This window comes from Hetaerina americana, unplaced genomic scaffold (genome assembly GCF_022747635.1).
Source record: "Hetaerina americana unplaced genomic scaffold, ioHetAmer1.1.p SCAF_9, whole genome shotgun sequence".
Classification (NCBI taxonomy): domain Eukaryota; kingdom Metazoa; phylum Arthropoda; class Insecta; order Odonata; family Calopterygidae; genus Hetaerina; species Hetaerina americana.
Window position 1 is genome coordinate 27052522 of NW_027287538.1, and position 24460 is coordinate 27076981.

Here is a 24460-nt window from a genome sequence, read left to right on the forward strand (position 1 = left end):
GTTAAGTGATTGCAATGGAAATGCAATAGCATACCTCAACTTGTCTTATGCTGAGAAAACCCTTTCATGATTTTATACCTGAAATACCTGATTACCTTTTCATTAACTTTGAGTCCTGTGAGTGCGTAGGTCCATCTTAGGTTTGATAAATTCCTGGTGACTCTCAGTTCCCATGCGGTTTTCAAGAGAAATATATATTGATGCCATTTGAGGGAAGCATTGCTTCTTAAGGTGTTCACTGAAAATAATATTGAATTCACCAGCCTAAGGGGTTCACATTACATTTGCGATCAATATTTTGGTCACTACTGCTAACATTTTGTGCCGAAGGGTTGACGTGGTAATGGAATAGAACATCCCAGCTTGGAATGTATCCTCCCTCCGTTTCCGAGGAATTTACTTCAGATTAAATATGAACGAGTATGCGCATGGTTATTGAGTTAAGAGTCACTAGAATTCCCGGAGAGACCGAGTGAGTGAACGCCCTCGAATATGGGAGAAATTTAGATTTCGGTGCCGTTAACTTAGACTGTTTCGACTTTTTCCGCGACTCGGTTAGAAAATGAAGGGCGTATTAACCAAATTTGAGAATGCCCAAATTTTTTCTGTGGTTTAAATCGCCATTTCCCTTCTCGCGCGGGCGAGTACACAGAGGCCTTTTGAAAAGCCTTATGTTTGCGTTCACTGGTTCTGAATTTACGGAAGGGTCACACGGAGAGCGAGAGAGAGAGGCATCCATGGAGGAGTGAAAGGAGGAACGGAGAGAGATGAGCGTGGATGTTTGAAGGGGAGAAGGAGGAGGGTGGGAAGGGGAAGGGCGTTGCGTGGAGTGGCGGGCGGGGCGCGGTGAGGAGATGTAGGTGGGGCGAGCAAAGAGGATTGGGCATCCTCTATCGTCGACTTAGGCATGTTTATGGCGCCCTGGGAAAGAGTTTCGTGGCGGGGAAGGGGGAAAATATAGCCTTTTTCCAAACCCCCTTTCCCCCGAAACCCCTCCTCCCTGGTCCACAGTTTTATTCTGTCCTCCCCCTTCAGATCTCACCCCCTCTCCCTCCTTCTCTCTCCCAATCCCCCCCCCTTTTACGTATGCCTTCAAACGCCCCTTCCCTGCCCGATACAACCCGCTAGAAAATCCCATTCCATGGAATCACGGCGAGGATTCCCCGAGTTGTATTGGAATCGCCGTTCGGGTCCAACCTCAACCCCCAATCTCCCGCTCCCCCCACTCTCCCCTCGAGATTCTCTCTTCCGAAACCCCCCACCCCGCTCACCGACCCAGAACTTCTTCCCCACTCAAACCCACCCCCGGCTCCCGGATCATCATATTCCTTTCTTCCCGTACCAAGTACATTCTTATCAGCGATTCCTCTTTTTCCCTTGCCTTCTTCCCCCTATTTCTGTTCTATGACTCTCCTGATTCGCCAGTTTTTCTCCTCCGTCTGCAGATGCGATAGTTTTGATAATTATGCCTTGAAATCGAATATCGTTTCGCTCATTCTCCATTCTGGGCTTCTCTTTTGAGTTATGATTCTAGTTAGGTTCTTTAGCTATGCATCGGTGGGAGGTAGACATTTTGCTCAATTGTTATATTGTTCTGTCAAATGAACTAGTAGGTAGTGAAAATTCTGTGTTCGACGTTAACGTCTGTAAGGTTAGATGAGGTAAAGTGTTTTTTTCTGGTCTTCATTGACTCGCATCTATCTGGTTGTTTTTAGATTCCTTAGTAGTGAAAAAATTGGTTTTGTCAAATTTTTCTTGAAACAATGGGACATCCTGATCATACCTCTTGGTCTTTCCGTAAATTATAGGAAAAATCGTGTCTATTTTTGTGGTAGCATTGAGAGTCAATTCCTCTCCTAAATTTTTGAATGGAAATATGTTTACCATGTGGCAGCAATGGAAGAAAAATAACTTCCAACAAAACTTATCAAATCGAGATCGCGTGATATTTTTTGAAGTGGATGACGTCCCATTGTTCGCTAATTTATAGCGCCCTGTGTGTTTATCGTTAATATTGAAGTGTATCCATTATTATAAATGGAATAAGCATAATCGTCTTTGTTCTAGTAGGTTCATGTTTATGCTCAATTTTTCTGACTTTTCGTCGGAATTCACGTGGCGCTGACTCCATGGGGTGTATCCTGTGGTGTCGGAAAAAAGGCAGTAAAAAAGGAATTTTTCTCTCTGGGCTTGTATATGCCCCTGGGGTCGTGTGTGCGTTGATTATAGCACGCAAGGGGGAAAGTCATTCATTTTCAGTATTTTTCTCCATCATCTTGTCACATGGGTCTCATTCATGTGAGGCAGGGTTTTTTCCTCGTGGCAGCAGCAATGGCATCGGAATTTCCAGAATTTACCTCTCGACTCGAATTGGAGGAAACATAGTAATAGGGCATGCAGTCGGGAATTTAAATCCATGATTAACTGAAGTGCCTCCTAATTGAAAGATTAAATTAACTAGCAATTTCCAAGCCGATGTGTAATCGAATACACTTACGTTAGACTATAATATCCCCAGCGAGCCTAGTTCTGGCTCACGAAACTAACAATTTCCCGTGATTCTCCGTAATGACACTTAATCCCTGCCGAGGAATCACTCGAGCGTTTTGACCTCTCTCCCTCTCGTCCTCTGCAACGCCGTCGCTGTGTCCTCCAAAGTATCCATTTATCTATCCGAGAGTCTTTCCCCCACGCACCGACAAACACCTTCCCGTGCTCAAAACAAACAATCGCTCATAGCAACGGAGCGAAATCCAAGGTTCTTTCCATCCTCGGAACACCACCGACCGATCTCTCTCTCCCCCCCCCACCCCCGCCCTCCCGGCACGTTTCTAAACCCCGGGTGGTGATGCAAGTGGGAGATCGCTGCCTGTACCTCTCACGGCCGTGTCTTCACGTGCCTCCTTGCACCTCGCCGAGAGGAACACGACCGAGCGAGGCCCGCCGACACGCCTTCGAAGGGACCCTCCGGCATTTGTGGCCGGTCCCGGCAACGCATTGGCACGAGTCCCTCGGACGGATCGTAACCGCACCACGAGTGCCCCTTTCGCGGCTCTGTTATGCCGATAGCTTTCTCCGCCGGAGCCGAGATGCTTATCGGGTTGTGGGTAGGGGGATATAAAAGGTGGGGAAACATCCCCCGACGAGTCTCGACTCTTTCCCAAAGGCCCCCCGAGGGTATCGAGTGCGGGGATCTTGTTCGCTGCTAAGTGCTACAGTTCCCTCTTCGCCGTTAACGCCGGACTCTTCGCACTTTTTTTTAATCGTCATTCTGTGTCATCCCGGTTAGCGCAACAAACCCAGATGCGTCCTTGTAATTTGCGATATCTTGACTCTTGTTTGATTTTTGTATTTATTTTGCTATTTCAGAGTTTATCTTCGTCTTGTCGGACGAAATTATTTGAAGCGGTGATAATGTTTGAACTCGAAGCAGAATAAACATTCGGCTTTCGTGATTTCTTCAGTTGATACCTTTTTTCTGGTTTTGAATCATGAGCATTTATATCGCGACTTTTGATCTATCGTCCAGATTCAGACCCCACCGCGACCCGCGTCTCGCTGAATGAATCGCAAATGAGTCGCTCCGTGCCGCGTCACTTCGCCCCCCCCCCGCGAATGTTCCCACACGTGCGGAGAGGTTTTAACGATTGAGTCGTCTCACGAATTTCCTCGGAATTGCTTCTGCGAGGGATTCGACCTCGTCCAGTGGTTCTTCGAACGTCAAAAGGCTCATGAAAAATGTTTCCATTGACGGCTCACTCATGTTTTTCGTCGCAGGGGGAAAGTCCAATTATCCACTCGAGAAGTAATAGAGTGAATCTCCCACGAGACGGGTGGAGGTGGAAGGGGTGGGTGGGAGGGGGATGCGCCCCGTCCCACTACGCCCCCACCGCCATCAGACTGATCGCCGATTCCGCTCGCTCACCGCCTCCGTCAACCGCGGGGCCGTCCGCTCCCGCAATTCAACCGCGACGCACACACACACACAGAAACACTCGCGCGCGCATGCAGGGACGGACAATGCGTCCCTCTTCCCCGCACGGATGACCGCGACAGTATGAGAGCGGGGCGACTCATATTGTTCTGGCGTGCGCCGGCCCGCCATCTTCTCAAATTCTCCCATCACGTCCATCCATCCTCCCCCCCCCCCCGAACCCGCCCAAGTCACTCCCGTCTCCGGTCTTTGCTTTTCCCTCAACTTCCTCTCCGAATCACGCTCTCATTGCAAATGTCAAACGGGCTGCTTCTTCATTGCTCTCCATCTCCTTCGACTCCCACCCACCTCCTCCACACCCCTCAGCCCAACCAATGACCCACCCCACCTCATCTTCCCTGCATCGTTTCTCCTCCTCCTCTTTCCCCACCCTACAACCACCACCCACCCCCCCTCACCGACCAGATCCGCATCCATTGTCATGGAGATGACGGTGGAGCATTGTTCATGGACTCCCTTCAGAATACATGAATAGCAAAGAAGGGAAAATGGGTTGTGAAGGGACGGGAGGGGAGGGCCGTACGGCAAGAAGGGGTCGGTTTCGCATGCCGGGGGTGGAAGGGGGAGGAGTTGGTTAAGAGGCGGGGGCGAACATGTTTTGGCCCGGCGGAAATGGGAAGAAGGGGTGAGTATTGAGATGGGGTCGGGCTGTGATTTGTTGAAGAATAAAAAAATATTGGGAAGGGATTCCGCCGAGGGTACATGCGGAGAGGCGCAGGGGGGGATAAGTATCGCTGGATTTCCAGATCAAAACCTCCCCCTCCTGGCACCCCTCCTCCTCCTACTTCCCTCCGCTGCCGTCACAGGACGGCCAATGACGTCACCGCCCCAGCAACCCCTTCGGAGTCACTACCACCGCAAGCGCGCCTATCGCGTCGAGCGACCTCCGGTGTCATCCCCTTGGCGCTCGCTGGCCAAACGTTTTCTCATGGGTGTGCGGGAGAGGGGAGGAAGGGATGGAACACGGGGTGCGTCTGGAAATAATCAACGGGGGTGACTCTTCGCCACGTCTTCATTTCCTGGTCCACTGGAAGGGAAAAGGGAAGTCGTTTAATTTTTTTTTCGTGTGCTTGCTTGCATCCCCCACTACGGCGACACCCCCATCCCTTATTTTTGTCCCCTATCGCCTCCCCTCCCTTCTTTCGGCCGTCAACCCTTCCAGATGTGGTCATTCGATTTTGGCTGTCCTTCCCCGTGAGATAGGTGATGGGGTTGGGCTGTTGGAGCGTCCCCCGCTCTCCCCGTCTCTTCCGCGCCCTCCACAGAATGGGGCACTGTGTATCCCCCCCCATCCCCCGAGTGCCACCATCCCTCCCATCACCTCGAAGAGTTAAAAGAGATTAAAAGGGGACGAACGTTTAAGCCGTCCGAGATTTATGCCCTCGGAGCGATACGTTTAATTTATTTCTATTTTTTTAATTCCCTTCTCCACTCCTTGCTCCCGTTCCTTGTGCGCCCCCGAGGCATGGCGTTCATTAACAATTCTAATTGCGTAGAATGGTCGCAGTGCGCTGGACTAGGGTCAGCCGTGACTGATTTGGACGGATTGAGAGTTTGTTTGAATGCTAAGTGAGGTCATTTGCCTCGAAGCACTCTTGAGGGGTGGGGCTCCCTCTCTCTCTCTCTCCCTATATGCCACTCCGGCCGTAACTAGTGACCCCACCGAAGCGGGTCGTCGTCACTCGCGTGTGATGCAGGTTTTTTAAAAATAACGTGTCTACTTCGACGTGCTTTTGCTCCTCCTCTTTATGACATTCTTTGTTTTTCATTTGTTGAGGACAAAATTTTAATCAATAGATGAAATGAATTATTATTCATATTTAGGAAAAATTGTAATGTTTAATTGTAAGTATACCTCTGTCCGAAGATGTATCGGTAACTGTCAGACGGCTTCACTCATACTTCCAAATATCCTATTGGGGATATTTTAAAAATGAACGTATAATTTATAAAAATCATCATATTGATGAAATGTGATGTAAAATTTCTCTGTTGAATATTTTTGTGAAACTTAAGCAAGAAACGGCGAGCATAAGACCTAAAAATTAAGTACGTAGTTCTATCTGATGTTATTTTACTTGCGTGGTGTCTCCAATGTAATATTCATGCCTAGAGTGCCATCGAATTACCCTAGCCCTCATCCTCCCAGCGTTCTATTGAGTCAGGTTAGACGCCATAAAACTCCAAAATACTCTATTTACGTGCGACACTTCATTTCGCGAGGAACTAATGCTCAATTCCCCCATAAAATGCAAGACAAGAAAGTACCATTGTGAGTAACCCCTCGGTTTGCCTTATTATCTACACGAAGCAATCCGCCATGTGTCTTCTCTGAGCAGGAGATATAGCGGAAAATGTAATTTCACCTTTGGCCATTATCTCGCAGGCTTTTATACGTAATAGCAATCCTCCCATTATGGGAGGGGGGAGGGATAGTACGGAGAAGCAGGAAAAAAAAGAAAGAAAGAGAGAAGAAAACCAGAACGTGAGAATGTTCCCATGGAAACCCACTTTCACATGCAGGAATGCCTTCCCTCGGTGCATTACCCATCAGACCCCGTCCCCTCTCGCTCGCTCCAATCTCACGTGCTCCCCTCGCCAAACCCCTATATACCCTCCCCCACACCCCTCACCCCACCTCCACCAACAATCTCCCTCCCCCCACCATCCCGAAAACTCGTATGCGGCCGAGGAAAATTCCCATCTCAGTTCCATTTTGAGCGTAAGATGGGAGCTCTCGGAGGGGTGGTTTCGGCTGTGTGTGCATATGTGTGTGTGTGTTTGTATGGTCGTGTGGGCGCTATATGGGTCCCGCCACCGCTCGCGCGCACGCCGAGGATTTTTCGGAATGCCATTCAATCTAAACCCTGGGTCCCTCCTCTCTCTCTCTCTGGTCCCCTCTCTCTCCCTCACACCACTCGCAAAACGAGATCCCTCATCGCACGGGCGTGCGTTATGTGCGGGGGTGTAAACAATAAGCCCCGGGATTGCATTCCTCCGCCGGGGTCTCCGTGTCGCAAGGAAATCTCAGGCCTCCCTGGTCGTTTGTTCCCATCCCCGCGCTCCGTCCGATGCCTCTGTTGCCAATATGGGTAACAGGAGGCTGACGGGGGAGGGTGAGGGCGGGCGGAGGCTTCGATGGCCCTGAGGATGGTCCCTGTCTCTCTCTCTTTCTATCTATCTGTATCTCCCCCATACCCGTCTCCCCCTTTCTCTCAAAAGTCTATCCCCGGACTACCCCTATGAATTCCCGAAGCGTATGCCCAGTTCGGTGGTCCCGGACATGTAAGATTCACGTCCGTGTTGAACTCGAGAAAGAAACTTGACGGATAAGAAATCGTTAATTGTATGGATTTAGGACTCTTCACATGGGAAGTTTATTTTATTTCATGTTAAATAGTTTAATTAATCTGTCCCTGTTTGAAACTAATAAAATTCATATGTTTTTATTTATTCAATAATATTTCACCGATCATTCGTATATAGTATTCCATTTTTACAGCAAAGAGCAATTCAACATTTATTCCATATACGCCATTGCTTACCAGCCTTTTATCATGAACTATCACTTTCTATGTTCTGATAAAATCAAGTACTCAAAGTATCTAAAACTAATTAGGTTATCGTGAGGAAGAAGTTGGCACTAATCATATTGTGAAAAACGTTTTAAACAAGCTCAAGTATGATACGGTAACATTTTTTTAATATTTACCGATAAATGTTAAAATTGGCAAAGAAGAAAATGCCTGTTTTGGTTGTAATCTTGATTTTGCATCTATGAAATTAGTTCTTTAATATGAAATTAAGTTTTGCTCTTCGGTGTTTCAGATCGGCCTCCCAAAAACCTGAATTCCTGTGTTTTTTTTGTAAACAATCTGAGAAAAACGCTTTTCACAATAGTATACTGTTAAAAAGGGTACCGGGAACTCGAAGACCCTGTCAGTGAACCAAGTAGTCATTTAACAATTTCAACAAAAAAATTGGAACGAGGAGAGAAGGAAAATGTCCTGTAAAACTCATATGAAAATAAATTTCTGAGCAGACTTATATTCAGAGTTGTCCAAAATTGAAAGCAAAAACTGTCGTCCGATGGTGATTTAAGTTTACTTCTGCTAGTGGCTAGTGGCTAGTGTGTCGTTAACGTGTAACGATTACTTAGACAATCAACGTAATTAGTTTTATGCATTTTTTCAAAGTTTTTAAGCCGTGAATAGAAAACTGAGTATGGAAAATTGAGAGGGACTCTAACTAAATTGGCATTATTCAGTTAATTTGCTGTTTTTGAAGTACTTTTGACATTTAATTTGAGTGCATATTTGATTTGAAAAACAAATTTCATAAATACATGATATGCAATATGCTTTCAAACAAACGATAGAAAAGTTTTTTTTTGCCATCCATCGAATTGTGTCAAGGGGAGTGGAATTTCATATTTCGCCACTTGACCCTTCCTTCATTGAACGTAACACTGCGCGTTAATTTATTTTCGCCGATATTTTTCTCATCGGAGAGGATTGGTTCTATTATATGCTAATGAGCAACCGATGCCTCTTTTCATTCAATGACAATTGAATCAAGCACGCTCAGCGAGGATTCTCCCAGCATTATTAATAATCCCTTTCACTTATCCCTTAATAATACAAAATCTCGAATGCAAATGTTTACCTGGATTACCGGAGTCAGATGTCCTTAGTTTTGATATTTTGATCCGTCGCTGTATGTGATTGTCGGGACGCGCTCGTCCCGATTGCCCTTTCCAGAATAATCTTAAGCTAAATTAAAGCAAATATATTTTCCTGACGGTGAAATATTACCGAATGATTGCTCATGGAAAAATAAAATATAAGTAAGAGGAGATTTTTGTGCACGTTTTCGGATTTTTTTAAAGTACTCCATACTCGAGGATATAAAACCTGAAACTGTTATGTTTAATATATCTGGGTCTTAAATAAAAAGATATTGCTACGCTGCACTTTTATATTGCAGTCTTCTTGCCTTGGTAAAACTCGCTATGTGATCTCATGACTTCATCAAAGTTTCTCAATAGTTTATAGTTTTTCCAAGCATTTTTTTCCTCATCTCGGTTGATTATTCGCCTAATTCGATTCGTAGCTGTCTATCATATTGTTGGGGTATTGAATCTATTGATAAATCATTCTTGGATAAGATTGTTACGGATAATTAGTTAATGAATGTGTTTAAGGTTACTTCAATGGAAATGAGAGCGCTTCTAAGTTCGAAAGGGAAATATATTTCGAATAGACTGGGCAATAGGTGGATGAAATAAATGGGGTACTTCGGTTGCTCATCTAGCTAAGGTTTGCAGCATTACTGGGAGGTAAGTTCCCTTACCAGATGCATTCGCTTCGTCGAGACGGCGTTTCGGAAAATTAGGCGTCCTTTTCTTCCCCTCCCCGTGGCCCTCCCTCGTTCCGAAGATTGAGTGACGCCTTACCTACCGTCTCTCGGAGGGTGTGGGGGAGAGGGAGACTCCTTTAGATCGACGGGGGCGGGAGGAAAGGTATATGGATATCTCTTTTACACTTCGTCCCTCCCAACACCCCCATCATCCCCTTCCACTCATCGACTTGGCTTTAACTCCCCCCCCTAACCCCTCTCCAACCTCCCCCTTTCACTCTCATCCACACCCTTCCATTCGTCTCAGGACTTGGTCTTCCCCCACCGCACCCTCCATCCATCCACAGCCCTCTCCGCACTCGAAGATCGCGGTCGTCTCACCCAGCCCTCCGTCGGCCCACTCTCGGGTCCTTAGCGTGTACCGCACCAATCTCTGGATGACAATGGAAGGAGGGGCCCTGGACGGCTTGAAAAAGTGTTTTGAGGTTCCGGGGGTTGGGCATGGGTCGAGGGGAGGGGGAGTGGTGTATCCGGAGAGGGGTGAAGGGGGCGGGGTGATGGCAGGAGGGTGATGGAGGATTTCGGGGGTGGGTTTGCAGCACTCAAAAGGGGAGGGGGGGATGCGCACGGCGATGCTCACTTTTCCGCGTCGTAGCCCTTCTGAAGGATGCTCCCCGCGCATCGGTATCTACTCATTCGTCACCGTGCCGTCGGGATCAGGGCGATGCACCGTCGAATTACTTCAATTATATTAATAAGTTTCTCTCAATTATATTGGGAGGATATATTGGGAGGATTTCGATCAAGTTTTTTTCCGGTATTTCCCGAATCGCCGAATTTATGTCCGGCTGTATGTGTTTTCCATTCGCACCGATTGAGTTCCCGATTCTTTTATCACGGCCAACCGCGGCACTGACCTATGCCACTATTGCTTTTAGTATGATTTGGGTCGACTACTTTTGCCTTCATTGTCAGCCGGGAGAAAAATCTCCATTTGACAGTTTCTCTTCCGACTTGATCGCTCAGCGGGGACAGGAAAAATGTAAAATTTCATCTCCGAATTCGATTTGGACTCGTTTTTTTGGCATTCATTCATTCAGTCGTAACATGTTTTGAATCTATTCACAAGCAATCGAATTTAGAAGTGCGATTTTTATGGGTATCGATTTGTGTGATGTTAGTTCAATGGTTGCTTTCCTTCAAGTCGCTTGACGCGCTAATGCAGAGGTGACTTCACAATCGAGATGGCAGCAGCTATCGGCTGTATCTTGCGCTGTAAAAAAACTCTTCTCGCTCCCCCATTCTCGGTCGTCCATTATCACGGCCACCGGTGTATTTTATTGAAGATGCGACCGTTAAAAGTAGTTAACCAACCAATGTTAAACGTACACAACTAGACGGCTGCCTTTCAAATAGTAAGGATGCAGTACATTAAACCATTTTTAGTGGTGAACCTGTACATAAAGTAAGCATGGCGCTGATTTCGTACGATTTATTACGCGTCCATGACTCATAGTTCCGACGTCGTTTTATCGGAAGACAGCTAATTATTTTTTGGGAATACCAAAGAGCGTAAGAAAAGCGAGTGTTTTCTAAATTTACCAAGAAAAACTGTTTTAATTTGAAATGGACGCATTTTTTCAGTTGTGGAATAGACCCGAATCAACCCACTCATGTTAAATAACATAAACATTCCATTGTTAAATGCCTCATATAAGTACTTCATCACATTGTCCGTGAGATGATTGACATGAGTTATTTGTTTTCATCTGTGATGAACTGATGCCTATACCAATACCACCATGTATATATATTAGACACATTAAAGGCGATACTTTACATGCATCGGTAGGGATAAGTCATCATATTCCAGGCGCCGCGAACTATCTATAACAGACGTCGGGGACCTAAGTCTTTTCCGCAACCTTCATTAATCACCCTGCATGTACGTCGATACACATCTCGGAGATTTTTATGATTGCACGTCGATTTCAATCTCAATGGGATCCCAATGCATGCCTGGACATCACACTTCATCAGCAAAAGCACGGATTAGCTGTCGGAAAAATCGCTGGCGTAACTTACTCATATTATTTCAGCCATCATTATTTGTGTGATGACCGCTTCTATCAATATTATCATCATGCACGGTCGTCAATTCCAGGATTGGATCGACGCTACTCTCCGCTTGGCTCCCCTGTCTGACTGCCAATATCTTCGCATTTATTTGCATACCACTGCATCATAAATAATAGCTTGGAACTTTTGAATGTAATGCCCGCACCGCTAGACCTCGGGATCTAAAGGGAGTTGAGTTTGGTGTGGGTCTGGTGAAGATGAAGGAGGGAATACGACTCTTGTCTATCTCTCGCTCACCACCAGCTCCCCTCCCCCGTGCTTCGAGAAAGCTGGGGTGGTGTTCGGAGGTGTCCCCTAATGAGGGGGGTGTGTGGGCATGTATTGCGGAGCGGCGGGTTGAGCTGGGAGAGTGAGTGCTTAATGGGGAAAGGGGAGCGAGGAGGTGTCGGGGAGTCAGTTGCCAGGGTGGCCAGGAGTGCGGGGAGTAAGGTGCGTGGCGTTGCCCTCTCAGATGAGTGGGGACGTCCGCCACCCCCGACTCCTTCTCGCCCCCCCACCTCCTCATTCGCGTACCGGGGGGACACCATCAAGATGGGGTTTCCGTGTCTGTAATGATGACACGCCACCTTCGCACCCGCTTCCCGACACCCTCGCCGTCCTCCCTCTGATTCCCTCCTTCCCCGGGGCCCCTTAATTTTCTTCTCCTTGCTCTCATTCCGGACGCTTTTCGGTCGGCTTTCCCGTGTGCGCTCGCTACCTCCTTGTCTTCCGTCTCGCCTCGTCTGCGCCTCTCCTTCCATCTTCCGAGACACGTAATATGTGCGACATGACCGCGGCCTTTGTAGTGCTCGTTTCCTCCGCCGCGGAGCCACCGTCAATCGAGCGATCTCAGAGCTCTCAACGTGCAGTTTACGAATTACACGCATTGATCCGGGGGGTGATTTGGTTTTATGCGCTCTGTATCCCTTAAAATTCAATTTTGGACGCATAATCGTATTTCCAATGGTTTGCCGGTACCTATGTGAAAGTGAGCGCTTTAAACACTCCTATAACATTATTAATTGTGTTGCGGAAAAATTTAATTGTTTCGTTTTAAAATCATTACACTGGGGTGGGGCTCCACTGAACGGTTGTTTCCCTAAGAAATAACTTATTTCAAAATTTATTTCCTCGCAAAATTCTATTTCTTTGCTTGAATTTTTTGTCAAGGAAATAAAACATTTTTCATTCGTCCATGAGCGATGTTTTTACCAAAGAATCCGAATCTTCTGTTTTTATTTGGAAGGTTCAAGTTAACTCAATTTTAACTTCGTTTACCATTGGTTTCTCCCTGTAGAGTCCGAAACCTTATATTCATTCGAATTAAATCCAACTCTGTTCCCAATAGTCAGAGATTATTTATTTAACATTCACTTATTCGGAGGAAATATCTTGCAATCATCTCCTATTTCGGATTCCAACGTCCATTTTCATCAGTTTTCCACCGAAAGCAAAACCATAGCAATGGATTAAAACATTTCAAGAACTCGGAGCCAGTTCATACTAGCACAAAAATAAGTGTGTACGAAATAGCCGACAAATGCAACGCTAGAGAAATCGTATCTTATATTTCGCAAATGTTTTGAAGATATTGATCATTTCCATTGTACGAGTATTTCCGGCATTTCGGAGAAGCATTGCCTGTGAGTTCTACGTATATCACTGCCCCTCCATTCCATTCTTTGATGGGGTTTTAAGAACCTCCTCCTTGTCTCCTTTCAATTTTTTATGCCGTGGGTAGCTGCTCGTGGCGCATTTGTACTCGCGTTATTTTTACTTTGCCTTAGTCATTCTCCTTATCTTTCAATTTAAATATTCAGCGTCCTTAAAATTCTTTTTGAGCACTTCCTCAAAAGTCCTTTTCCTTAGGAGCCTTCCTCAGCCATTCATTCCAGCTCTCCGCCTTCCCATCAACCGGCCAATGGACTCGCTTTTTATCTTCACACGTTCCCATTTATTACGTCGCGTGCATTTATCTGCTCTGCGTCCATTTGCCCCGACATCCATTCTTTTCTTTAGCCCTCGACTCCTCCCTCCTTTGCGTATTACATTATCGTTTTTTTCCGTCTCCGAGCCATCTTCACTTACCATTAGTAGGTGTCAATTTCCTTGTCGTCTCTTATAATTCTCCTTATCGTCCCATTCTCTTGCATTCCCTCTCGACATCTCTTTAACTGTCCGTCCACGCCTCGAAACACATTTTTTTTAAATAAAGGATTCTCTCTCTCTCCCCCTCTTGTCTCGAGAACGCCTATTCCCGACCCGTCTTTGCATTCTCTGTTTATCTTTCTCTCTCGCGAGGCTTCGCACTCCATAGTTATCTTTTATCATTCAGTCGCAGTCGCACTCACCTTCCAGTCCAGGTGAGTCAAGGATCTCTCAGCGGAAGGATCCTGTGTCATGATCCCCACTCGAGTGAAAGAAAAGAGGCACAATAATAATGATACTCCCCCGGAGCGAACCTGGTGAGGGTTTGACCATATTTGCCCGTTCAATCCGAGAGTGGTGGGTACTAATGGGCGAGATATTCCACGTCACGGAGAGTTCTCGAGAACACTCTCTTCCCACTCTTCGAAACCTACGAAAAGGCCCACGTCTCCTTAGTTCCTCAACTGTGTGAACGATAGAGATAGGGAGGGGGGAGAGAAAATAATGGTTTATTTTGCTTTGGGTCAAACATCCCCAAAGGGCGTACTTGTGCAATGAACCTGATTTAAAGGCATCGCGAGGAGTTGCAATTTAAGAAAGTCGCACTTTAAAAAAAATACCGTGAGGGATGCAAAAAAATGTCCTAATGGAAATAAAAATCGAACGAGAGAAGAAAGCAAATGAGAGAACACTTCGGAAGGAGAACAGTAAGTAATAGCAAGCAGAACACGTGGAATCAGGAAACCGAAAACGACGTGGAAGAAATTCGAAGCACTCCCTAGTGGCAGCCAAAACGGTTCAACCCTTAAGGATTAGTTATACAATTCCGGCACTTCCAGGAAAAATACTAGAAGAGAAAGAGGTGTGAAGAAAAGGAAAAAGGAATACAGGAAAGATCAGAAACGAACGAGGCCCATAGTCATACCTAAGAAGAAGAAAATAGAAAATCTTTAAGTGTCCGAGTCCACTTGGTGAACGGGAGTGGGAGAGGCTCATTTTAGATTCTCTCATGATACCGCGATACCTCACAGGTCTCTCTCCAAAGCGGGTGGGAAGGACGTTAACACACGCCCTCACTTAGCAGCTGAGTCCTCTTACCCTTCGCGTGCCATCTCACGCGTGTCAGCCCCTCCTCGTATGTCCCTCGAGGAGAGCGAGACGAGTGTGGGGGGAGACACTCATATTTCTTCTTTCGACTCATCAAGAGATCTCCTCTCCACCAAGGACTCCCACGCGTTCTCACCCCGGCGGTCCCTCTACCACACCCTCCTTCCCCGCACCCAACTCGCCCCCTCCCCGCCCGGTCGCCTCTCGTGGGAGCCCGAAAAAAACCACCCACCCTCCCAGCCCCTCGCTCTCCCGGACACCTCACTCCTCACCTTTGCGTGTCTCACGGGGCGGGACCACGCCCGTGTAATACCTCCGTTTGTCTCTTCCCCACCTCCCTCCCCCCGCCTTCTTCCCGGGGTGGGTGCGGGAAGGCGGCACACGCCCTCGATTCCCTCCCTCCAGCCCTCTCCTCGCACCCACGCCCACACCCTCGTGCCAAAGAGACTTTTCCCATTCACGCCCGCCCCTTTCATCTCTGGCTGTTCATCGTACCGCGGACGCTGTCATCTTTCTTTCTACTCATCCCTTCAGTCTCCGGGTCGGATGGTGATAATCTCGGCGTTCTGCTCAGCTACGTAGGGCCGCAAATGACTTACCAAATTATCCGTCAATCGGCGGTCGACAATTTTGCGTTTATTAAAACTCTTCACTGGTTTACCCGTTGGCCCTCAATGACCGCATTTGGGGATCACCAGTTATACTAATCCTCGCGATGCACGAAGGGTGGAGGCATTTATAAACAATGATCACCCAATAACTTGACAGTTAAAAGTACGAAATTTTGGATGTAGGATTATTTTTAGCGTTTTAAAGAGATTGGTGTATGGGAGAAAAATTGAAAAAAAGGGACCGACATTTTAAATTCAAAAGAGCAGAAAAAGCAGCGGCAAGTCTGTCCGTCTCGAAATTGACGAAGTGTTCCCAAGCATAAGACAGATGTAGGAGTGGTAGCATTTGAATTTGAACAAGTGCATTAAACGAGGAATTTATCTGTCAGTTTATTATGAGTTACACTTGGGTAAATGTTCAACCGGTTTAATCGATTAATTGGTGGATCATAAATGGCGATCGGCTTCGACTGAAAATTCTTTTTTTCTATTTCTGAACTCGAATTTGGGTATGGTGTTATCAAATTAAACATTTTTTGATCAGTCCTTGCCAATTGAAAGATTTAATCTGAAAGGGTATTGTATTAAGGGCAATCGAATCGGAGAAGGACGTCGCACTCCGTCGTTTACATAGAAAGTGAGGACAGGAGACTTAAAAAAAAGGAGTGTTCGCTTCCAGGCGGATTCAATGTAAATCCTCCCGTTAGAGAAGACCTCGGAAGCTCAGGAAAATAAGGGGCGGCTATTTAGTTGGTCAACTGACCACTTCACAACCTTATCCGTCGAACACCGTGAGATTTTCTCTAAGCTTTCCATGTCTTTGTAAGCAGTTTCCGACGGTCTTCCAACGTTTTCATTGGCGCTATTCTCCCCCGAGGTTTCTTTCAAAGGTCGTTCGTTTCTCATTTGTTCTTTCCATATCGTTGAGATGAGATCCACTTGCTGCTTCCCAACGGAACGAGGTGGTCCCTGAGCTTAAGTGGAAGAAAATCCCTTGGTCGGATAAGAAACGGAGGGGGCTATTCAGCGGATTGGAACATGCGAACGAGGACACTATTTCGAGCTCTGTTTAATGCAAGGAGGCGATTACCTTTAGATACCCAGTTTTTGTTAAAATCGATAACGTCGGTGATCCCTTAAGACATGGACCTGTAACTGCCAAGGTTTGCCATCCCAGAGATTGCAGGTGAGAGTGTCCAGCTTCCAAATAAGACGTGTTGTGGAAAAATCTTTACCAAGGGATTTTTAGTAAGTTGCAACGTGACCTCTGCAATTAAAAGACGTAAAATAAATTTCCATCACGACATAGAAGGTTATTTTGACTGAAATTTCTATACGAGAAATAAAATCAAGGCCACTAAATAGGTTAGAGCGGTTCCAACGTCAAATTTCGACACCCTCTTTTTAATTTTAACTCAGTATTCCCTCAGTCCAACAGTGAGATAAATTTAAATCAGTAGCAATTAGCATATGGGTCGTCATCATAAAATAAAATATGGCTGTTAAATTTTCAACCCGTAAGGATTCTTAAGGGCTTTTAACCTACTCGTGGTTATTGCCAGTGTGATTGATCCAGTTACGTGACGAATCTCGTTCGCCACTCGTTCAAAACGCGGGTCCAACTTGGCCATTGATTCTCTCCGCTGCTCAGAGAATTATAACGGGAAATGAGCCTTGTAATGCGCTGGATTCAAATGATAATATGCAAGTCCACACTCCATTCCCTCGATTCAAATCCCAGTGGTCCTCATTTGAACGTGAATCCGAGGGAGAGGGATGCTTTGTTTACAGACACGTTGGTAATTTTTAGTGCAGTGTGTGGGTGTAAAAAAAATCCCCCTCTCGAGAGTTGGAGAGAGAGCGAGAGAATCCGTCCCCCATCTCGTTCTCACCCCGGCCGCTCCCCCCTCCCCCGCCAATTTGGAACGGTCGGTATAAATGGAGACGTGGATTCAGGGAACGGCGAGAAACTCGGCGATGGCAGCAAATGGGTTGATGGGCGGAGGCGTACGAATGAGGCATTCTTGGGTGGGAACGAGGAGATTGAAGAGAATGGAAAGCGGGGTAGGAGAAAATGAGGAGGAAAGAGGGAGGGAGAATGGGAAGGAAGGATGGGAGTAGTGGGAGGGATTGTACGGGGGGGAGGAGAGAAGGATGGGCCATTTGGCTGTCTGTCCGACTATCCCACTCTCGCCAATTACGTAGATTGTTTGGGAATCGGGTTGAGGGGTTTCTGTGGATGGGCTAGGGGGTGTGGTGTTTCGTGGAGAGGGGGGAGAGGAGGAGGAAGGCCGCCGCGTTGGAAGGGGTTGGGGGAGCGAAGGATGCGGAGGAGGCCATTGGAGGAAGCAATCCACTTCCTGCCCACACGCACACATCGGGGCACACCACACACGAGCACATCCATATCCATCCTTCCGAACGACTCGCCTCCCCTCTCTCTCCACGCCCTTCCTCCTTGAACTCGGCTGTCCATAGGGGACCACCTCTCTCCCCATAGGTACACCTTATTTCCCCACCTTTTCCACACTTTCGATCGTCTCCGTTTTCCCTGGTACGGCCACCTTTCATCCCCCACCGTGCTGAATATTTAAGTAGTATAACTCGATACATCGACCTCAAATTTTTTTTTTATTATTATCCGACCTAATATGTATTTGTCAAGCGAAAATATCTTGTCGCACTTTTAATTCCCACAAACTTTGGCGGATCGTATTTATTATCACTAGCGACAAAAACGTTTTAAATCCTGGAAGGAAAAAGTTTGTGAAATAAATATGGTTTTGACGACGATCGAAGCAGGTTGAAAGGATGCCTTGAAGAGTGAATCTTCAAAGAATATATGCATGCTATGTACTACCTGCAATTTTATTCAATAAATGTGTTTCTTAATGTGGAAAATTTCGATTTATGTATGGAGGTATCAATTTTTTGATATTATTAGATTGTGCCCGGTTCTATCCACTTGGGATTGAGTTACCCTTGGATAATGCTCCATGTCTGGCTGTAGAAAAACACTATTTTATAATATTGGTTGAGGATGTATTTAATGATGTTTTGTACCTTATTTTTTCTCCTTAAAATATTATTGTTTTCATCATATGCTTTGTTTCTCGTACGATAATGGTTAATGACGCAATAGGATATTTTTTGTTTATAAAGACTTCTAGCTTATGAAGCTTAATTAATCGAAGACACAGGGTGCGGCAACATAACTTCATTTTTAGAAAGCGTTTTGCGTTTAAACAAAGGAAGTCATAATGTTGCCGCACCCTGTATTGGAAGCCCATAGCCATTGCATTTTGATAGTATGTATTAACATGATTTTGTGAGACTTGTCTAACTTATAAAATATTTGTAATGGGTACTCTGTTTCACGATTTCTTATATTACATTTTGGCAAATGAACTGTCCTAATGAAAGGTATTTTCCTCTTTGCAGCACCCGTATCCGTCGGAAGACCAGAAAAAGCAGTTGGCGCAGGACACCGGACTAACGATCCTCCAAGTCAACAACTGGTGAGTACCTCTGTTTGTCAATACCTTCCAATGGCACCGTGCAGTTTTTAGCAAGTTTTATTAACGTATTTAGAATGTAATTTAAAATGATTCGAAGCTTTTGGGAAGGGAATTAAATGTCAACTAAATAAACCTCTTTTCCATGAAGGATGTTTCAATTATATCTTAAAATATGAAAATGATTATCCGCTGACCAATTTTGTATTAATTAAATATGATTATGATTGAAGTGAATTCCCGATCAAATTTCCCGAATTTCCGATTTGGCGAATTCAGGTCGTTCCCACAAATGGCTATCCTTTCCAGGACTATGATGCGATGAAAATTAAAGCAGGGCACTTCCGTATTGAGGTTTTGTGAAGGAGTAGTCTTTTTACGATCGTTATTTTTATACATTCCCCAAGGTCCTTCGAAAGACATAAATTGCCCTTCAATTCACAATTTCCGTCTCCGTGGGAAAGGTCAACGCGATATCGCAGTTGAGAATGTGGCCAGGCTCTCAAGGTGGCGGCCCGTGGCGTTGATAGTATTCCTCTCATGTTTTAAGCAAAGAAATAGTAGTACTGTTGCATTGAATATTTCTTCCATTCCCGTGGGCGCACCCCCTATCATCCATACAATTTCGCAAACCCCCGCACGCCCTCCTCGGAAGGAAGTAAAAAAGATTCTGTCCCTTCCCCTTTATACCCAAAACACCCCCCGACCGCGTAGTACCCTTCCCCCAAATCTTCCCCACGGTTTCTCTGGCCATCTCGCAGCCGCCTTCCAACACCTGCCACCCCTCCGAGCTCTCCCCTCCACTCCAGACGGCCACTCCCGCCAGCGGCAGATTCCCTCTCCCATGCTTACGCGGTCCATCATCTTGTCACCGGTGGAATAACCGTCTCCTGCCGCCCACGCACCCTCTCCCCTCCGGCCGAGCATCCCCCCACTCCCGCCGCCCTCATGCACCCATGAGCACAGGACTTCCCTGTCCCTTAAGCACCCCTCCCTTCCACGGTTTTCCCTTCTGGCCTTTTCGCTCGGCCTGTCTTCTTCCTTCAACTGTCTCTAGCTGATGCAAGCGGCCGCTGCTCCGCCCAAGGGCATTACAATGCGATAGGGGTTGTTGCCGCATGCGTGCCCCGTAGTCCTCGAACGGAATCGTTGCCATGGGAGCGTGTAATAGTGTCGGGATAGTTAACCGTCCATTGAATAGGCATATTGTATTATTTCTCTATCACATTCGCTAGGTTTTCTTTTCGATTTTTTGAAGGGACCTTACCTCCGTCTGATATTTCTTGTTGGTTTATTAAGGGCACGGAAAACATGTCGACTTGTGATGTTGCAGATCACCTTTGAAAAGATTGCAAGATCCTTTTTTGCATAGCTCCACCCGACATTTAGTCAACTAAGAGATTTTTTCTTGCTCTAAAGCAATCCTGAATGAATTCACTGCCAACTCCGGTTTATTTGCCCGGAGGGTAGCAGTAGAGGCTTCACGCGAAATCTGAATCTTTTGTTTCCATAATCTATTCTGTTTATGTATTTGAACGAAGGAAGTACTGAAGATTTGAAGATATGAAGATTTCATTTTCTAATATCTGTGCTCAGTAACATGTTCCTAATACGTGGATTCGCGCCTGGCGATTAATTTTCTCAATTCCTTAATTATGGGAATATTACTCCTTCCGATCATAATGGTACGTGTAGTTTTCATTTATCCTATTCAAGTAAGGTATGAGGGAAGTAATAAAAGCGCTTGTGCTTTAATTGATGGATACAGGGGAGTGTAGGGAAACAGAGACAAGTTAAATAATTACCTTTGGTGAAGGATAGCTCATGGCTTCCGCAAGCGATTTGTTCATTTAAATTATTTGTCGCATGACCCGTTCTGAATTATTTAACTCCTTGAATTTGACACGTATGAAGGAAACTAAACTCTTTGTAAATCAAAGAGTGTTGCAATGATTTGGTGAAGAAATATCATGTCATCATAATGGAGAAGGCACCTTCGTGTTTGAGCAGCTTCCTTTGAAGAGTAATGGAAAACGGAATCGTAGTGATCTCTGTGGCCGTTCCAATTACCAATGGCTCGAAAGGCGTTTGTTTATTGCGATCGGAGCGCGCGGGGAGGTTAAACGACGCTGTACACGGCGGGGGAGGGTGGCAGGGTGGCCAAAGGTACCGGACCGTGGGAAGAAGACGCCGAGGGATGAAAAGAGGCCATGAGGTGGGAAGACGAGCGGTGCGGGGTAGGGGCGGTTGAACGGGGTTGGGGGGGGACCCTCAAATGGATACCGGATTGATTAATCGAGTAATTACCGATCAGATTTCCTCGCTAATTACATCCCGCAGGACGGAACAACAATGGGTCCCACCCCTTCCTCCCTCCCGTTGCAGCAGCCTGCCCTTTCTTTTCGAATCTCAGAACGGTCCTGCTGTCCTCCTCCCTTTTCCGCCCTTTCCGGGACTAATTCCGCCTTTCCCCATTCACCCTCCGTCCTACCTCCCTCCGTGGAGCGACGCGGCGTAGTGCATACCCTCTTCCCCTTCAATCCCTCCCGTGTATCCCAGACCGATCTCTCACAAATGAGATTATTTGGGCTAGAGAGAGAGAGAGGGGGAGGAAGGGAGGACCTTTAACACCACTCGGACCGTCTTCTTGTGCCTTTGGCCGGGATTCCGAGGGGTCCAGGCAGAAGAGGGCCTCAATGGTGGTGTGTGTTGGCTTGTGACTGATTTTCCTCCGCGTTGACCCGTTAGAGGAGGGTGTGGGGTGAAGAAAAGCGGGGTTGTAGGGAGATCCAGCGCTGAGGGTATTGGAGCGAGAGTGGGGGAGGATGGCTGGCGGGCGATATAAATTAGCGCTTTGTTTGTCGTGAGAGAATGGAAGTGGGAGGGGCGGGAGTGTCCAGCTTATCAGTTTTTGGCTTGGGCGTCGGGAAGAGTTCGATTTGTCTTGAGAGGGAGAGGGGAGGGTGATGTAACCTTAATGTCTATAGCGAAATGTTTAACCAAAAGGGACAATCGATATTAGCAATGGTCAATGCAAGTGAATCCAGCTCGCGGGGAGGAATGTTGCTTCCTCGTTCATGCAAGTCGTCGATTGCGTATGTATTAGAATTATTTGTGTTGTGTATCAAATTCACCGAATCGGTCCTATTAAATCAAATTTTGACAGACTTAAAAAGTTATACATTCGCGATATTTTCGTTGCTATAAAATCGATCACAGGGGCTCTTGTTGACCTTTGATTGGAGTATTAATGAATGAGGGCTATTTGAAACTAAAGCTTGTAATCTTTTAGATGATGTACTCGTTTGAAATCGGCAGTGAATATTCTACTCCTCGAAATTGTACCTTGACTAAAATTCGCAGTAGAAAATTGCATTGATTTTAAAAAAAGCTCTTAGATAAATATAATTGTACGTGTATACTCCATTTGTAAGACTTCGTGCAGTTATATTACGCCTCGACATCTCCTCAATGCTTATTCCAGAGAAATGCGGGACCCCGGAATTTAAATTCATTGAAAAATGGGAAAGCTCGTGATATTACTGTAATTCACTTCGAAGTAAAAATGCGATCCTTAACTTTTGACTACTTTGAGTTTTGCACCCAACCAAGCATAGTAGGAAGACAAATCCATGGTCACATGAGGCAAGGATTTTTTTTTACGGTTCGGAGCCTTCTGGGCATTTTGCTTTCGTCCTTTCCAATTCGCTCTTAGGGTCGACCCGAAGATAACCTTTAGCTCTCTCTGAGTGAAATTATTCCAAACGACGCAGGGGAGTGGCTGAGGGCGCAGAATGATAGGCGGATGAGACGTGGGGAAGGAAACTCGACAAAAGGTTGCGGAGAGGAAAGTGGTGAGAGAGAAAAAAAAAGAAAATTTGCGAAACGGCCATGCTGGTTCATCCCCTCATTTCTGCATAATTTGTTGCTTCATTAATTCAGTATTGAACAAAAGAATTTTTAAATGATTAATACGTTTTACTTAAGCGGGCAAAGTGGTTTGACCCTTTTTCCTGGCATGGGATTCCTGTCGTTTTGGGTTCGTAATTGGCTGCCGTGTATCGAATAAAGTTCACTCATTCCAGCACCAAAGGTTTGTAGATTTGGGGAAAAATTCAAGGATGGAGAAACTTGAAAAATTCATCATTTCAGCAATTTTTGAAAGAAGTTTTGTTGCATTGTTTCCTCGTCGGTTATGTTAATATGCAAAACAAATTATGCTCTGAGCCGTTTATGGTGGTTGACACCAATTTTGAAAGTAGATGCTCGCATCGTTGTTATTTATCTTCAGTGACAATAATTGAAGCTAACATCATTTCCTTTTTCATGCCATAAACATGACCTAAAATATCCTCCTGAAAATATTCACTTGAAGGCTAAGCGTGGGAATCGCGCGGTCTCAAGGTACCTCCGTCGTCAGAATAAGCACTGTTTTAAATATACCGTTTTCCAGTGATTAAGTTTGCCGCATTTTTCGAGAATTAATGAAAAACATCATCACAAGTGCGTCGGGAATTATTATTATCTTGAGTTCTGCCCCGAAAACCCTCTGGATCCAAAGGGTGTCTCCCTCGCGGGCGGGAGTGCAGACTCAGCGGAGCGGTCGCTCCACACAAAGGAGGAGAGGGGTTCGTGGGGGAGAAGGGGGGGGGGGGAAGGTAGGAAGGGGGAGGGAAGACGGTGAGTGCCGCAGGGGAGACCGTGTGACTCTTCCCCATGATTACACCCGCCACGCACCGCTTTCATGTACCTTCCCCTCGGCTGGGTGGGCTGGTGTTTTTGCGTGGCCTTTTGCGTGGCTCTTTGATCCGTTCTGAGCGGCCACTAGAATTGAAAGGGGGGGTGGAGAGGGGGGTGGGGTTGCGATTAGGGTAGGGGAGCTGGGCGTAGGTTATAAGAGGGGGTGGGAGAGTTGGAGTTTGTAGAATTGGGTGGCGTCGAGCGGCTTTCCACCCTCCCTCCCCCAGATTCTCCCGTCCTCCTCGCCACCCCGTAAAAGGGTTCTGGCCACTCTCTCCCAAGGGCGGAAGGGTGAGAGATAGGAAGGGCAAGTTTGCCGGACCTCTCCACCGCTGCTGCAATCTAGTTTTTTTTCCTTCGCCTCCCCACCGCCTTTCTTCTTCCCCCCTCCCATCCCCGTCCCGACGCTTTCCCCTTCCTTTCCCTCTCCATTCGCGCTCTCGCCGAAGAAGACAAAGGGAGGCATGTGTGTGAGTGTGGCCGGGCGATTGTTGTGCGTGGGTGACCGCGTGTGCTTGGGATTAATGGCCGCACGAGAGGTGGCCCGTCGTCGCCCGAGAGGCAGAATCGGTTTGCGGGATAGTTGTGGCGGAAGGCCTTGTCGGTGACATCCAGGCCATTCCCTTTTTCTCCCCGCCCTGCGCGATGGGCGTTCCTCCCTACCGCCTTCCCTTCCCCCCCCTCCCCCGGCGTGCTTTCGCTAAACTCTCCTTCTTTGAGCCTCCCGACACGGATTCGTTTTTTCTGCCGCCTTTCGCCGCAGGGGGAAAAAATTAATTTCTCTCAGGTTCTTGTAAACGGGGTCGTTTTACTGCAAATATTTGGCATTGAAGTAGGCATGCGTGTTAGTTTTGACTGCACGATCGATA

General features: G+C 46.5%; 1 protein-coding gene across 1 annotated transcript in view; it reads left to right on the plus strand.

Annotated features, from left to right (window-relative positions):
* hth (Meis homeobox homothorax) overlaps nt 1–24460 on the plus strand; it is an 834894-nt gene that overhangs the window by 677336 nt on the left and 133098 nt on the right. Inside the window, exon 10 of the mRNA XM_071597689.1 lies at nt 18778–18854. Within this exon, the coding sequence (XP_071453790.1) occupies nt 18778–18854 (77 nt within the window). The remainder of the gene's footprint in view (nt 1–18777; nt 18855–24460) is intronic.